The 14,783-nt window shown below is 39.1% G+C and overlaps 1 protein-coding gene across 4 annotated transcripts in view; it reads right to left on the reverse strand.

Moving 5' to 3' along the window:
- The window catches only part of ano6 (anoctamin 6), a 49,475-nt gene that overhangs the window by 2,694 nt on the left and 31,998 nt on the right, over window positions 1–14,783 (reverse strand). For 3 of the 4 annotated variants that reach the window (XM_042335736.1, XM_042335734.1, XM_042335733.1), the window contains 12 exons: window positions 14,436–14,541; window positions 14,259–14,319; window positions 13,363–13,508; window positions 13,112–13,189; window positions 11,538–11,766; window positions 11,108–11,277; window positions 9,938–10,035; window positions 9,401–9,528; window positions 8,630–8,835; window positions 7,913–8,124; window positions 7,443–7,548; window positions 3,665–6,652 (listed from right to left, as the gene is read on the reverse strand). In XM_042335736.1, the coding sequence (XP_042191670.1) occupies window positions 6,440–6,652; window positions 7,443–7,548; window positions 7,913–8,124; window positions 8,630–8,835; window positions 9,401–9,528; window positions 9,938–10,035; window positions 11,108–11,277; window positions 11,538–11,766; window positions 13,112–13,189; window positions 13,363–13,508; window positions 14,259–14,319; window positions 14,436–14,541 (1,753 nt within the window). In that variant the 3' untranslated portion in view covers window positions 3,665–6,439. Of the gene's footprint in view, window positions 1–3,664; window positions 6,653–7,442; window positions 7,549–7,912; window positions 8,125–8,629; window positions 8,836–9,400; window positions 9,529–9,937; window positions 10,036–11,107; window positions 11,278–11,537; window positions 11,767–13,111; window positions 13,190–13,362; window positions 13,509–14,258; window positions 14,320–14,435; window positions 14,542–14,783 lie in introns of those variants that run through there. The other variant, XM_042335735.1, reaches the window with a different exon arrangement.

Raw genomic sequence — 14,783 nt, forward strand, 5'->3', positions numbered from 1 at the left:
CCTAATATTTTGAGGCAGGAAGCCAAAAACATGCGTATGTGTAGTATTTCCTATTACTTACATTCCCGCAATATATTGGGTTCTTTGGTACATCTGCTGAATTTGCATAGATGAAAGCTTTCATTGTAAAAAAGAAGCCAAGTGTTATACAATGACAAGGCATTTTCATCATTTTCATACCCACAACTTTGTTCATCTTTGTCAGTTTGACATATAACTTGCATATAATTAACTAGTAAATGCTTGTTTCTTAAGATACTAGCCTCTACAATAATTTCAATTTAAAATTTTTGAGTTACAAACCTATGTTTTCCTTCAGCCATAATGTGTAACACCAACAGATAATCTCGTTTAAACTTGGTTAAATTAACATATATGTTTCCACTTTAAATCATTATACCTGAGCAAAGTCTCATTTAAGTATGGTTTAACAAATTCAGTGCTTTGCAAACTAAAACAAACCAGAACTGCCCAACTACCTCAAGCCAGTTTGTACTGATCGTATTAGCAGAACCCAATGTTTAAACAATAAATATTTAACACAAGAGAAAGCTAAAATAAGACAGGAAAATAGTGCCTTTTTTTAAATGGTGTTGACAAATATTGTTTTAATCCTTTAAGTAACATCTAACGCTTTTGTTCAGTCAACATTTTTGGATACTAGTTTGAGATCTTTGATGCTTGTTAAAATCCCCTCTCCCTCATTATGATGAAATAATGTGGTGGTGAAATCACTCATCACTCCATTAATAAGGTATGTTTGGCTGCAAATCACATCTCGAATCAGATCATATCAACCATTCTTGATTTCTCAGAATATTTTAAAAATTATTTTTAAATAGATTCTAAAGCAGTCACACCCTTGACTACAAAAAACAACAAAAAATCTCATTTTTTGGTGGATTATAAGAAAGAAGAATTATAACATTCAATGTTTCCACTTGCCATTATGGTTTCTGCTGAATCCCTCAATGGCATTACTAAGAACCATTTAACACATCCATGGATCAAGCCCCATCTTACCAAATTTGAGCCTGATGCAGTCTCTATTATTTTAAAATGTAAAAGAGCTGGGCTATATTGTGCTTGTTAACTCATGAAAATACCTTTGAAAGAATGGCATTGTTGAAGTGAAGATTGTGTTTTGTCTCATTTGGCAAAAAAAAACTAATTGAAAAAGATTGTTGGTGTGTGGGAACAATGGTTACTGTTGTCAATATAGTTGTGATTTTAGTTTGCCAGATGGTTTTCACAGTGCTGAGTACATTGATACTTACAATCTCTCATATTTAACTTCATAAATAAGAAAACTAACAACAACAACAAGATTCCATTTATAGAGCACCTTTCACGTCGGGAGGACGTCCCAAGGCGCTGTACAGTTGGGTCAGGACCCGAGCATTGGGGAAATGGTCAGGGTGAGGGAAGGGAGGGAGCGAGGAGGGGGTAGAGAGTCGAGAGGGGAGCTGAAGCCACGGTCAAAGAGAAAGGTCTTGAGACCGGCCTTGAAGGAGGAAAGGGAGGAGGTGGCGAAGGCAATGGGGGATAGAGCTCCAGAGCCTTGGGACGTCCTCCTGACATGAAAGGCGCTTTATAAATGGAATCTTGAGAGACTGAAGGCCCGGCCACCGATGGTAGGGCGGTTGGGGCGGGGGATGTGGAGCAGACCGGAGCCAGAGGAACGGAGGGTACGGGCAGGTAGGTAGGGGGATAGTAGGTCGGAGAGGTAGGAGGGAGCAAGGCCATGAATGGCCTTGTAGGTGAGGATGAGGATCTTGAATTTGATCCTCTGGGGGATGGGGAGCCAGTGGAGGTGAGCGAGGGTGGGAGTGATGTGGTCCCGAAGCCTCGTGCGGGACAGTACACGAGCTACAGAGTTCTGAATGACCTGCAACTTGTGGAGGGAGGGCCGGGAAGGCCGGCGAGGAGAGAGTTCCCATAGTCCAGCCTTGAGGTGATAAAGGCATGGACCAGAGTTTCAGCAGCGTGAGGGGTGAGGTAGTGCCGTAGTCTGGCGATATTCCGGAGGTGATGGAAGGCGGTGCCAGTTATCCCATTCTACAGCAATTCTTTACAATCTGCACAGCAGATGTCAAAGTGTTGTGATACTCTTTGTAACCAGAAGGTGGAAATAATACTCTGATTGAAATGAGATGAGGATACAGTACATTTCAGCCATTCTAAATCACACTGACTTTACAAAATCTATGTGGGAAGGGTAGTAGGGTGGATATTCTAAAAGAAAGGAGTCAAATGGGCTGGATGACCTTCCTCATCCAAACCTCTCATAATTTCTCTGTAAGGTTGTTTTTTCTTCTCTGCTCCCTGATCTCTCTACAGAACATCGACTTAAATTTTTTTTTAAGTCGGTGTAACAAATTTATCTCCCTCTTTGGCTACCATCTTTTGACAGGATTGTGCACAGATGATAGTAAAATTGCAATTTAACTAATTTGCAGAAAGTTCTTGTAACCTTCTTGCAAAAAAACTTGATGTTACCTTTCTACTTTTTTTGAGTAAATGTTATTGTTACAATGATAATAATTTAAATAAAATGCATCAAACAAGGTTCAACATGGTTGCTGCATTTTATTTATATTATTATTGTACTGATGACATTCACTCAAAAGTAGAAAGGTTACAACAAGTTTTCTTACAAGAAGATTACAAGAATTGCACAACAACTTGCACTTATATAGCACCCTCCACATAGGGTAGCATCTCAGAGCACTTGACAGTGGAGGAGCATGACTCCGAGTGGGGGGAGATGACTATTGGCACGATTGAACAGGAAGGTTTTCAGGCATGACCTGAAAATGGGGAAGGAAAGGGCAAGATGGAGGGATAGAGAAAGGGTGTTCCAGAACATAGTAGCTGAAAGCATGGCCACTGATGGTGGAACGGAGAGCACGAGGGACATGCAGAAGCCCGGAGCCAGTCGAATGGAGGCAGTTAGTTGGGGGTTAAACAAGTCAGAAAGGTAGGGAGGTGCCAGGGCATGAAGGCATTTGGAAATGAGTGTGAGGATCTTGAAATCGACCTGTTCGGTGATGGGGAGCCTGGCTTGAACTGGTGTGATGAGGGTACAAAGTTCAGTACTGGTGAGTATGCAGGGGGTGGAGTTTTGGATTGCTTGGATCCTGTACATGATGGAGCTGGGGAGACAAGCAAAGAGGGCATTTGAGAAGCCCAGTCACGAGGTGATGAACGCATGGACGAATGTTTCACCTATGCTTGGGGTAAGGTACGGTCGGAGACGGGCAACGTGGCAGAGGTGGAGGAAGGTGGTTCTAGTCAAGGATTGGATGTGGGGAAGGAAGAACAGCTGTGGGTCAAAGCTGATGCCCAAGTTGCGCACTGCTTCAGTAAGTCTGAGGGATAGGCCAGGGGGTTGAAGAGTTTAGAGCCACAGGATAGAAAATGTTGACCGGAGCCAATGAGTATGGCTTCCATCTTGTCAACATTGAGGTGTAGGAAGCCTCATCACGTCTCAATAACATAAGGTGCTTCATCAAATGCAAGGATTATTATTAGGAATTAGGGAAGTGTTTTTCACCTTAGTTGCACCACAAAAAAACTAAAGCAAATGAATGGAGTTTTCATCCCCTTATTGTTGTTCATTAATGAGGATTCTAGTGCAAGTCAGAATTAAATAAACTATATGCACTGTGGCTTCATAACAATTTTAATAAAATCACTTACCAAAACAGATATCAAACCTTCCAAAGATGTAAAATACATGATTAATTACATTTGTTCAGCCACATCTGTGAACTTCATCAGCACATAACTAAACATAAATTTGAACAAACTGTATTCAGGCTAAAGTAATCTTATTATTCTTATATTCATGGCTGCACGATTAAACAAATGGACCTTTCATTGTTGTATTTGCACATTAAATGGATGCAATACAATAGAAGTTTAAAATATTTTTTAAAATGCATTAATTAACAAACATCAAGTGAAAATATCACCGAACATTAAAATGTATATTGAGTGGAAGTCCTTTCAGTTTAAAACACTCCTAAACCCACCAGCAATGTAAACAAGTTTTTAAATGATTTTTGTTATTTGTGACAATGTATAATATTTGTAGCAACAGAGATAATCTCCAAGGTATAAAATATTTTTAAAGGAGAAACAAATTGTCCTCTTCTGGAGGTGGTCAGACATGGTTATGCTGCATATATCTGGATTTGGTAAAATTGAATAGCCACACTTTGTCACAGGAGAAATCGTTCTGTGTTCATTGTTCTGTTTTGTTTAGCAGATATACTCCAGACTACATATGACTACATACTTAACACCCAGGTACTTAACCTCAATTGTGCCACGCAGATGGATCTCTATCTGCATAATGGACAGCAACATTTCCTTTGTATACTTATAATGCATTACCTTAAAATGTTTGCTACCTACTAATAACTAGCACAGGATAGCTGCCATTATGTTAAATATCACTTTGATAACTTTGATTTCACTGATTGATAGATAGATACCTGTGAAGTCACAATGGAAGTGTTATGGAAATCACCCAAAAGAAAATGTGTTATTGTTGTCCCTCTTGCTCTCTCATCGTGTTCCAGTGAGCCTGACTCTGATGGAATTACTTTGAGAAAGAGGATCATTTATTGCTTTCCTTTATATTATTAGTGAAAATTGATATAAACATCCAGTTTTTCTTTAAATGCTCTGTGATCTCCCAACACTTTATTTCAAGCGTAGCTGACACGTAAAATGAGAATGCAGTTGTAACCAAAAATAAGATCGCTTTGGCATTTAAATAAGTCCAAGTGCAGCTAGATGTACTAGCATCTAAATAGACAAATTGGGCCAAGTGTGCTTGTAACCACGTTATGATTTCATTAATTCAGATTTTTTAATGTTTGTAACAAGTCACAAATTTACTCGGCAGTATTGGCATTTTCTAATTCAACTGAAAGTGCTGAGATTGGCATTCAAGGAAGAAAAGCAATCACTGTTCAACGTAACAGAATCAGATGATAGAGCAGTGGTGACCTACTTGGAAGTGACCCACGGGGCTGTCAGGAACATTCACACTAGTATAGTTAAGTCCATGTTTGATCGATTTATGGCCTAAATCAAGAAATATTCAATGAAGAAAATTTATTTTGATGGCCGACCATAAAGGTTAGCCACCACTGCGATAGAGCAAAACATGGCTAGCCTTACAGTTCTTTTTGGTAGGAGATCCAATAAGACGGGTCTCCACTTGGCAATTTTCTTACTATGTATAGTTGGAATTTATTCTCTCAGAAAGAGAAGTTTTAAAAAATGGTGCTGATGGATGAAGCAGCTCAGATTGAAAGTATCCCCTCTCCCTGCCACCCCCCCCCAACCCCCCACCGCATAGAATTCTGTTAATACCACTGTAAAATACGAGCATAATAAGAACAGGCTTGTGCAATCCCATTATAAGAGCACAATAACATGATTTGCTACACTTAGTGGTTTTAGAAAAATAATCCCTAGAACTTTTGAAGCTAAGTTGAACCACAGCTTCTTCTGAATTACGATACAATACAAATTACATTTGTATAACGCCTTTCAGGTCAAGAGGATGTCCCAAGGCACTGGCGATATAAATAATGAATCGGTCTGTCGAAGGCCTCAAATTCTGGATTTCACAGTGTTCTAAAGGTTTGGACCCACCTGAGCCAAGCACGTTGGTGGTCACAGCAACTGACTGTCAATGTAGACTGTTGAAACATCTTAAGCAACATCACAAGTGGAAAAAGTTGATATGGCAAGCAAAGTATAGAAGGAACAAAATGAATGAGTCGATTCACATGTTTATATAGAATCGGGTAAAGAAATGTTAGGAAACACTGCAAGCTTTCCCTCCAAAGTCTTTGACAATAACAACAACTATTTTTCATTTACATAGTACCTTTCATGTTGGAAGGACGTTTCAAAGTGCTTCACAAAGCCACCTGGGAGCCTAAGCTGGTGGTGGGGGGGAGGAGGTCACCAAAAGTACAGTTGAAAAAAAGTTTTTAAGGTAGGCTTTAAAGGTAGGGATGGAGTCGTTAAGGTGGAGGGACTCCGGGATGGAGAGTGGGAGCAGAATGGCTGAAAACTCCCCCCCACCACACCTCCAATGGTGATAGGTTGGTGGGGAAAATGAAGCTAATGTTTGTTGAGTGAAATAAGTTGTCAGGATGATAGGGTTGCAGGTGGTCGCAGAGGTAGGGTGGGGCAAAGCCATGTGGAGATTTGAACCAAAGACAAAGATCTTGGTTCAATCTGTTAGAGCGCAGGGAACCAAGTGAGGATGGAGTTGATAGGCTCGGAGAGCCTGGTGTGGAAGAAAGCATGATCTGCCAAATTCTGGATAGTTGACCTTTTTGAAAAATCAGCCAGAACAGAAATACAAATGTGTAAAACAAACAGCATGGACTGATTTCACAAGCCCTTATACACTACTTTTACCAAACGAACTCCCAACATTTATGTTCGTTAAACCTTCCCTGCTAGCATCAAATCCGCGTTCCTTCCATTTTGCGAGATGAGATTCATGCAGGAGCTTCTGTGTTAAGTACGTTTGCCGGCTAACTTGTTGTTTAATTACTTCTGGCACATCAGGTATTACATAAGAGAGAATAAATTTCACCAAAAATACAATGTGCTGCAAAAAAATAAAAATATAATAATATTTCTGAAATAAATAATAGGACTATTGCATAAAGACCTATGAATACTTCAATTTATGGCTTTGGCTTTGTGCCTTTTCCTGCTTTACAATAAACATATTAAGAACATGTGTAAGGCTGTTTAGTGCAGTGCTTATTCATCATTCAATACGAGACTCTGCCTGAAAGATGATGCATCAGTATAGAACATTTTCATTTCCTTGAACAATATTTCATATGTCTTTAGAAATCTTATGTTTATCTGGCTATAGACGATATTTAGCCATGTCTGGTTTCAACATTCAAATAATTAATACAGATGTATTTGCTATTTATGAGCCAGATTTCAGAAAAATGTTAAAATCTCATATGTTTTAAATTAAAGTGCTGTATATTAAATTGCCAGAATTTCTGTCATAATGGTGAAAAATATGCTAAATGGATTTAAGTTTCAAGTAGCTTGTGTGAAATATACAAAAGTTTAAAACTTGTGACATGGGTGAATTGTAGCTCTTTGTATTAAAAAAAATTTGGTCACTCAATCCACAACTGTTTGTGGAATACTGGTGCGCATAATAGTCTGCCACATTTTGCCCATAAAATATATACAGTCAATTCAGTTTACAGTATATTCTGTGAAGCGCTTTAGATGTCTTGCAGATGTGATAAGGCGCTAGATCAAATGCAAGGATTATTATTATATTATAATCTTAACTCATTGTCATGGTCATGATATTGAACAAACACAAATACAATTTTTATGGAAATAGCAGAATGACTCCTCACCTCCATAACAATAATAAAGGCCAGCTTGGCAGCCATCACATGCCAGAATTGAATGCTGTGATGGTATTCCATAGGATGACCAGGAGGATATCGCAGATCACGATACCTAACAAAATCAGAACATTGTTTCATTTTCAAAACATACTCTGCCTAGTATCAAAACCTAAAGATGCTGTATTCGAATTGAAAGACTCCATACTATCAAGACAATAATAGCGCTCTAAAGGAAATGATCAGAGCTGCACTGTATTTTCATACAAATACAAAAATAAAGGGCCACTTGAATCACAACGAGGTTAGAATCATAGTTTAAAACTAGTGCTTCCACTTCAACTTGGAGCTGCTGCTGTCTGTCTAAAGCTTTTCCGGTCTAATATTCAGAAGGCATTTATCAAAAACCCTAGAAATGTTAAACAAAACATTATTCTTGCTTATAACAGGATTTTTTTACTTTAACACATATGACTAACCTGCAGGTGGCATCAACGTCAGGGTCAAACCAGTAAGGTACTTTTAAAGGCTTGCTGCGATCAGTGAAATCAGAGACTCTAAAAACAGAGAGAGAGCTGTTGATGTAGCCTTCCATGGTTGGGCTGCTAAATTGTCCATAGGGGTATACTGATAGCGACCAGTAGTACACAAGTCTGGGAATCATGTCAGATGTAAAAGCAATGATTAATGCCTATAAAAAAAATAAAAGGTATTTTAACTAATCAAATAATCACACAAAACACAAAATCTAGACATCAAATCCAAATATCTAGAAAATAAATGAGTAGGTTATGATCATTACCTCTATTTGAATGTTCCATAATATGTCTTAACTTTTCTAGTCATTTTGTAATGGTATTTTTTTCTGGTTATTATGTTGCCCAACGTTGGTTATCCAACATGATAGAAATGATGCAAAATTGAAGTTCCATCATAGTGTTCATATAAGTTTAAAGCAACATATTTGTTTTATAACAGAAAAGTCTCCAGTCCCTCTGGATATATAGATACTTTGTACAAAAACTTAAGGATGTTTTTCAGATCCAGAAGTTCTGCTTGCCTGATGTGGCTCCCACACCAACTCAGCTATCACTCCACACCCAGGTCAGACTCCTCCCCCACATATTTGAAATGTTCTTAATTTCCTTCTGAGATACACAAGTTACAAGTGATTCCAAGACATAGGAATTACTCACATTTGTCACAGCAGCAAAAACAGCTACTCCTTGGAGAATTGGCTGCCAGGCTCCAATGTCTTGTGCTTTGGCTGACAGAATCCGTCGAAACTGAGTGGTCATCTTCCAAGCATCTACTCTTATTTCAATGATGTTATTAATCAATGCCAGGAGAGGTGCCAAGGGAAACGATGCCACAAAAATGGTGGCAAAACCAAACTGTATTACTGCATAATAAACAAAACATGAAATTAATTTATTGTGTATCATTCTCTTTGCTATAAAGTTTGTGCTTTACTGAAATGGCTGCTACTGCAAAGGAAATAAACACAAAGTGATCTTTATGTGAAATTACCAGGAATGCTACAGAAGTGAGATAAACAGCTCCAGTTCCATAAGGCCACTTTTGTGTTATGTACAATTCCTTTGTAACAATATACAATGTGTAAGTAAAGACAATGATCTAGTTCTGTCCTGGTTGACTTGCCTCATCTCTCACATGGGAGATCTCACCCTTAGGGGCAAGAATGGGGTCACAACAAATTGTGAATTAATTTCACAAATCATTACTCGATTTAGATCGATATTATAATCTGCTACCAGAAAATTGCCACTACACAATGTTTTGTTTTCAGATAAATGATAACAAAATTTAACAATGTTCTTCCTTTAAAAACCTGCATTTACATCGCACCTTCACGTGGGGAGGGAAATGTGACCATAAGCACGGTTGAAATGCTCCGATATATCATGCAACATGCAATCTATAACTTTTGAAAAAAAAGAAATTACCCATTTCAAGATATTCATAAAATAGGCCCAACTTTCCAATAGGCTGCAGCTGATAGTCTTGCTCCCAGCGAGGCAGCTCTTTTTTTGAAGCTTTGTTAAAGTAACGACCAATAAGGTTCTTTAACCACCTGTGAAAACAACAAGGATGGGCTATCAGAATATCAGTCCCAGGTTCCAGCTTCAAATGAATGTAAATCTGGATTTTATTGCAAGTAAGGTTCATTGTTGACAGGAAAAAATAGCCATTTACAAGCACAAAGCTACTACAATTCCTTCAAGAAGTAAATAAGTGGGACAAGCAAAATAGGGAAGAACTTCCATAACCTCCATTCGCCTGGTATCAAGAGATGGTCAAGGAAGTCCAAAGATCCATTTTTTTTTAGTATTCTCAGATAAACCGATGAAACATAGTTCAGATGCTGGTGATATCTACGCGGAAGATTTTTGAGAGCGTGAAGGCAAAGCTCCATGAGGAAATGTTGTGTTGGAATTTGTTTCGCAGTTATGGAAGTTAAACCCATAAAGGTATTGACTTACGGAATAAGAACTTCCTGAATGTTGTTCCAGATTGCTTTTCCTCCCATCACAATCATCAGCTGGGTGGACAGTTCTGAAAGGCAGCCACTTGGGTCACACTATAAATTTTAGACAGCAAACTTTAGCAAATATTTGACAATGTCTAACCACTGAATGATACATGGTGGGAGACGTCTTAAAGAACAGGTCTAGGAAGAAAATAATTAACAGCAGGAAATCCTACATGAATTTCTTTTTGATAAAATTCTATTTTAAACTGTAATAAATTAAGATAATGTTTTGCTAAAAGAAAAGAAAATTAATCCACCGCTACACATTTTAAATTAAGAATTGGTTGCTGGTTAAATCTGTTCGCAAATTACCAATTCTTCTGAATTCTGAAATTGTTCAAAGTTGACGTAGGTTTTGAATACTGACAAACACAAATATTTCATACTTAATAATTTTTGGAAATAGATATTTTGGACTGACCTGTTCACTACATTGATGTAAAAATTGGGCATTAGCAGCTCTTTGTAAGCAAGCAGATAGCAAACTAAATTGTTGCAATCAGATGGAAGATGAACATTAAATGAAAATCATGTTGCAGCATACACAACAACAAAATTACATTTGTATAGTGCCTTTCACGTCGGGAGGACGTCCCAAGGTTGTGGACAGTGAAAAGCATTTCAGACCCGAGCTGGGGTCAGGGGAGGAGAAGGGAGGGGAAGGGAGTTGGCCAATGGCATGGTCGAAGAGGAGGGTCTTGAGGTGGGACTTGAAGGAGGCTAAGGAGGGGGCGAGGCAGAGTGATTGAGGGATGGAATTCCAGAGGTTGGAGGTAGAGTGGCTGAAGGCTCTCCTGCCAATGGTGGGACGGGTGGGTCAGGGAGCAGGCTGGAGCCGGCTGAGCGGAGGGAGTGGGCGGGTTGGTGGGGGTTAGGAGGTCGCAGAGGTAGGGTGGGGTAAGGCCATGGAGGGCTTTGTATGTGAGGAACTGGATCCTCTGAAGGATAGGGAGCCAATGGAGTTGGGCGAGAATGGCGGAGATGGGGTCACGGAGTTTGATGCGGGAGAGGACATGGGCTGCAGAGTTCTGGATTATCTGCAGCCTGTGGAGGGAGGCCAATAATAAAATGTCTTGGCAGCAAATTCTAAAAAGCTTTCTGTATTAATGATTTTTATTACCTCCTCATTTCTGAATCGCCCAAGCCAGTAAACCGGCTTTCCAGGATAGCCTACAACTTTGCCTTTAAAGAAAGCAATATAGAAACAGGAGGAGTAGTAGTTGACAAACTGGAAGAGAAACATCTTCATGGTCAAACTGTTTTCATACTCCGTCTGTGTTCTGGGAAGTTCTGAATGATAAAAAGTAACTTGATTAGCCACTCCTTATAGAATTGTCAGCACACAAATGATTTTTCACTTACAGCACATATTACCAGTGTGATATGCATCGCCACTCAAAATGGTATGTTATTGGGGTTATTCAAAGTCATTCAATACAAAGCCATTTTAGATTGCTAAGTCTTGATGATCAAAGAATGGTTTAATTCATAGAGTTTTATTTTTAAAAAGTTTCATATTTTAAAATTGTGACCTCAAGAGATGAACTTACCAAAGTCAGTGATCCATATTGCTACCCTTTCGTACACTAGATTCAGAATCATAATGATCACAAAGTTAATGAGGGAGGCTGTGACTGAAGTAGCCATCTGGGGAGTCAAGTAATCTTTGAAGGGTTCCAGGTCTTCATCCACCTCTTTGGGCAGGTTAGCAGAGAACACAAAAAAGACAGCCAAACGATAGACAATAATGCCAACCACCGAGGCAATGATTAATGAGATCTGAAAGACCATCGATAGAAACCATTGAACTATTTAATGAAATATAAAGAAAAACACCCAAACTCTAATTAAACAAATAGACATACACTTTAGCAAAACTGTTTAAATCTGGATGTATTTTTCTTGCCAACAACAAATTACACTTGTATAATGCCCTTCACGTCAGAAAGATGTCTCAGGGCGCTGGACAGTCAGGGATTTTTGGACCCGAGCTGGGAGTTGGGGTCAGGAGGGGTGGAGGACAGGAGGGCCAAAGGCATAGTCGAAAAGGAAGGTTTTTAGACAGGACTTGAAGGAGGCAAGAAAGGAGGTGAGGAGGAGAGATTGCGGGATAGAGCTCCAGAATGTTGAGGCAAAGATGTTGAATGCCCAATGTTGGGGTGGGAAGTGTGGGGGACCTGAAGCAGACCGATGTTCACTGAGTAGAGGGAACGGACAGGCTGATATGGGGTTAGGAGGTTGGAGAGATAGGGGGAAGCAAGACGGTGAAGGGCTTCGAAGGTGAGAACGAGGGTTTTGTACTCGATTCTCTTGAGGGATGGGAAGCCAGTGAAGCTGGGCAAGAATGGGTACGACTGGTTCGCGGAGCCTAATGCAGGAAAGGACATGAGCTGTAGAGTTCTGAATAATCTGCAGCTTGTGGAGAGAAGAGTTGGGAAATCCAGCAAGCAGGAAGTTAAGCTTATCTGTGACACAAACAATGAATGAAATTAAAAGAAAAAAAATACATATGGGTCAAGTAGCCTTTTTCTGTGCTGTAGCAATATTTAATTATATGGCAGAAACTGAGTTTGGGAAAGATTACTAGCTTACTTAATAATAATCCCTCCAAAACTAAAAACAATAATTAAATTGGTCATTTTCAATCTACGATTGTTTGTGGGACATTGCTGTGCGCAATTGGCTGCCGCATTCACCCACAAATATACAGTCAATTCACTTTACAGTGTGTTCTGTGAAGCGCTTTGGGACGTCCTCCTGACGTGAAAAGCGATATATCAAATGCAAGGATTATTATTATTATTATTATTATTACTGGAAAGCATTATACTTAATTGAAATGTCACTGCCCGTTCACCGTAAATGAGTAATAATAGTCAGTACAACTACTAAAGCTCCAGAAAAAAAACAGTAGAGGGTAGCAATACATTTTATATCTGTGTCTTTACCTTCTTCCAAGAAAACTACTATGCTTTTTAAAAAAAAGTCTAGTTGCAATGCATAATCAGCAAAGGAGGTTATCATGTTTCGAAAATCATTTTCACCTCACCAAGCACCAACAATCACAGAAATGTCCTTCTAAAGCAAGGCCATGGAGAACTGAGAACAAGCCCAGGTGTCTTACCCAGAAAAGGACTGTGGACCCAACACAGAATACTCGCATACATTTCCCACAGTCTGAGTAAGGTACTAATTCTTCTTCCTAGAAACAAAGGATAGTTGTAATTGTTAAGATTCAATGCTAACAGTCACTTTTGGCAATGAGTGCATTGTTAAGGAGGACAGAATCATAACTTAGTTAAGTAACGTTGCATCAGATTGAGTCCTACCACTCTGGAAAAAGTCCTCATGAGTTTATTGAATAGGTTATCTTACCTGTGTGACTGGATTCTTCTTGAGAATATTGCATCTTGCTTCATACTCTGGTCGTTGTTGTTCTTCCTGATTTAAGAATTCCACAGTGTCCCACTCATACTCCAGTTCTGCCTGACGCCGTTTCCAAAACTCCAAAAACACAGTCACTGCAAAGTAACATTTAGTGTTAACTGCAATCAATGCAATCAGCCTCAGTATAAACATAATAGTTAAAGGACGATCAAGTCAATTAATGCATGCGTATGCGTGGGAAAATCTTAAAGTGAACACTTTGCTGAACAAACACTGGATTATTCATGTATCCTGCTCAATCTGTCCCACTGCTGATGAGTGGGTTTTATGCCATTCTTTCCACTCTCTCTGAAAATCCATCCCAGACTCTCTCCAACTTCCCTCCCACCTTCAAAATCCACTTTAAGACCTATCTTATTGATTATCCTTTTGGCTACTTTCTCCCCCCCATCACCACCCCCTGCCAGCTTGCATTCCAAGTCAACTGTGTGAGAGACATCTTCTCAACATAAAAGGTACTGTAATACATGCAATTTATTGTTGTTACCGGTCTATAAATTGAAAAAAATCAGTGTCACAAATACTGAAATATTCCATAATGAAACAGCAGTCAGCTGATGCCATGATAACTCTGGCTTTGCTGTTGTAACAACAACTTGCACTTATATTGCATCCTTCATGTGGGGCAGCATCGGAGAGCGCTTAACAGTGGTGGAGCCTGACACCGAACCGGGGAGAAAGGGACCGTAGGCGTGGTCGAAGGGGAAGGTCTTCAGGTGCGATGGTTATCAGATTATTTAACTTCAGTATCACTGGAGCTTTTGCTTTACAATTGTTAAACAAATGTTTTTACGTCAAACAGAATAACAGCTGCAATGACTTACCCCAAATTCCCATGAACACTGCATACACTAAGGTTCCATAGTTGTCAAAAATGGCTAATTTCTGTAAAACATTTTTAACATAATTTGAACCTGTCTGCAACAATAAGCTAAATATAGTTCTTTGATTGTTTTGCACCTTGCTTTGTTCCATACACAACTTGCTAAGAAAGTACATACCCTTGATGAATTACATGTGATGTTGAGTTTCCAGTAAGTACACTCTTTATCACATTGAGGACACATGATGATACTGCCTCCAATGGCAGAATCACACACCTCCTGACTTTAAAACAGAAAGCAAACATCCACTGAATAATCACAATATCAAATCATCCATTGGTTAAAACAGGGTACAACACTTTTCCATACATTCTCACTCAATAGGACTTAACAATGTGAAACTTGGTCATGCAAAATCTATACACAGTAAACGCTTGATAACTTGTCACTCCAAGGGAAAATGGCTCAGTGACAAGTTATCTGGAGTGGCAAATTAGGCATCTAATAATAATAGTAATAATAATA

The sequence above is a fragment of the Callorhinchus milii genome, unplaced genomic scaffold, assembly GCF_018977255.1.
Source record: "Callorhinchus milii isolate IMCB2004 unplaced genomic scaffold, IMCB_Cmil_1.0 Scaffold5, whole genome shotgun sequence".
NCBI lineage: Eukaryota > Metazoa > Chordata > Chondrichthyes > Chimaeriformes > Callorhinchidae > Callorhinchus > Callorhinchus milii.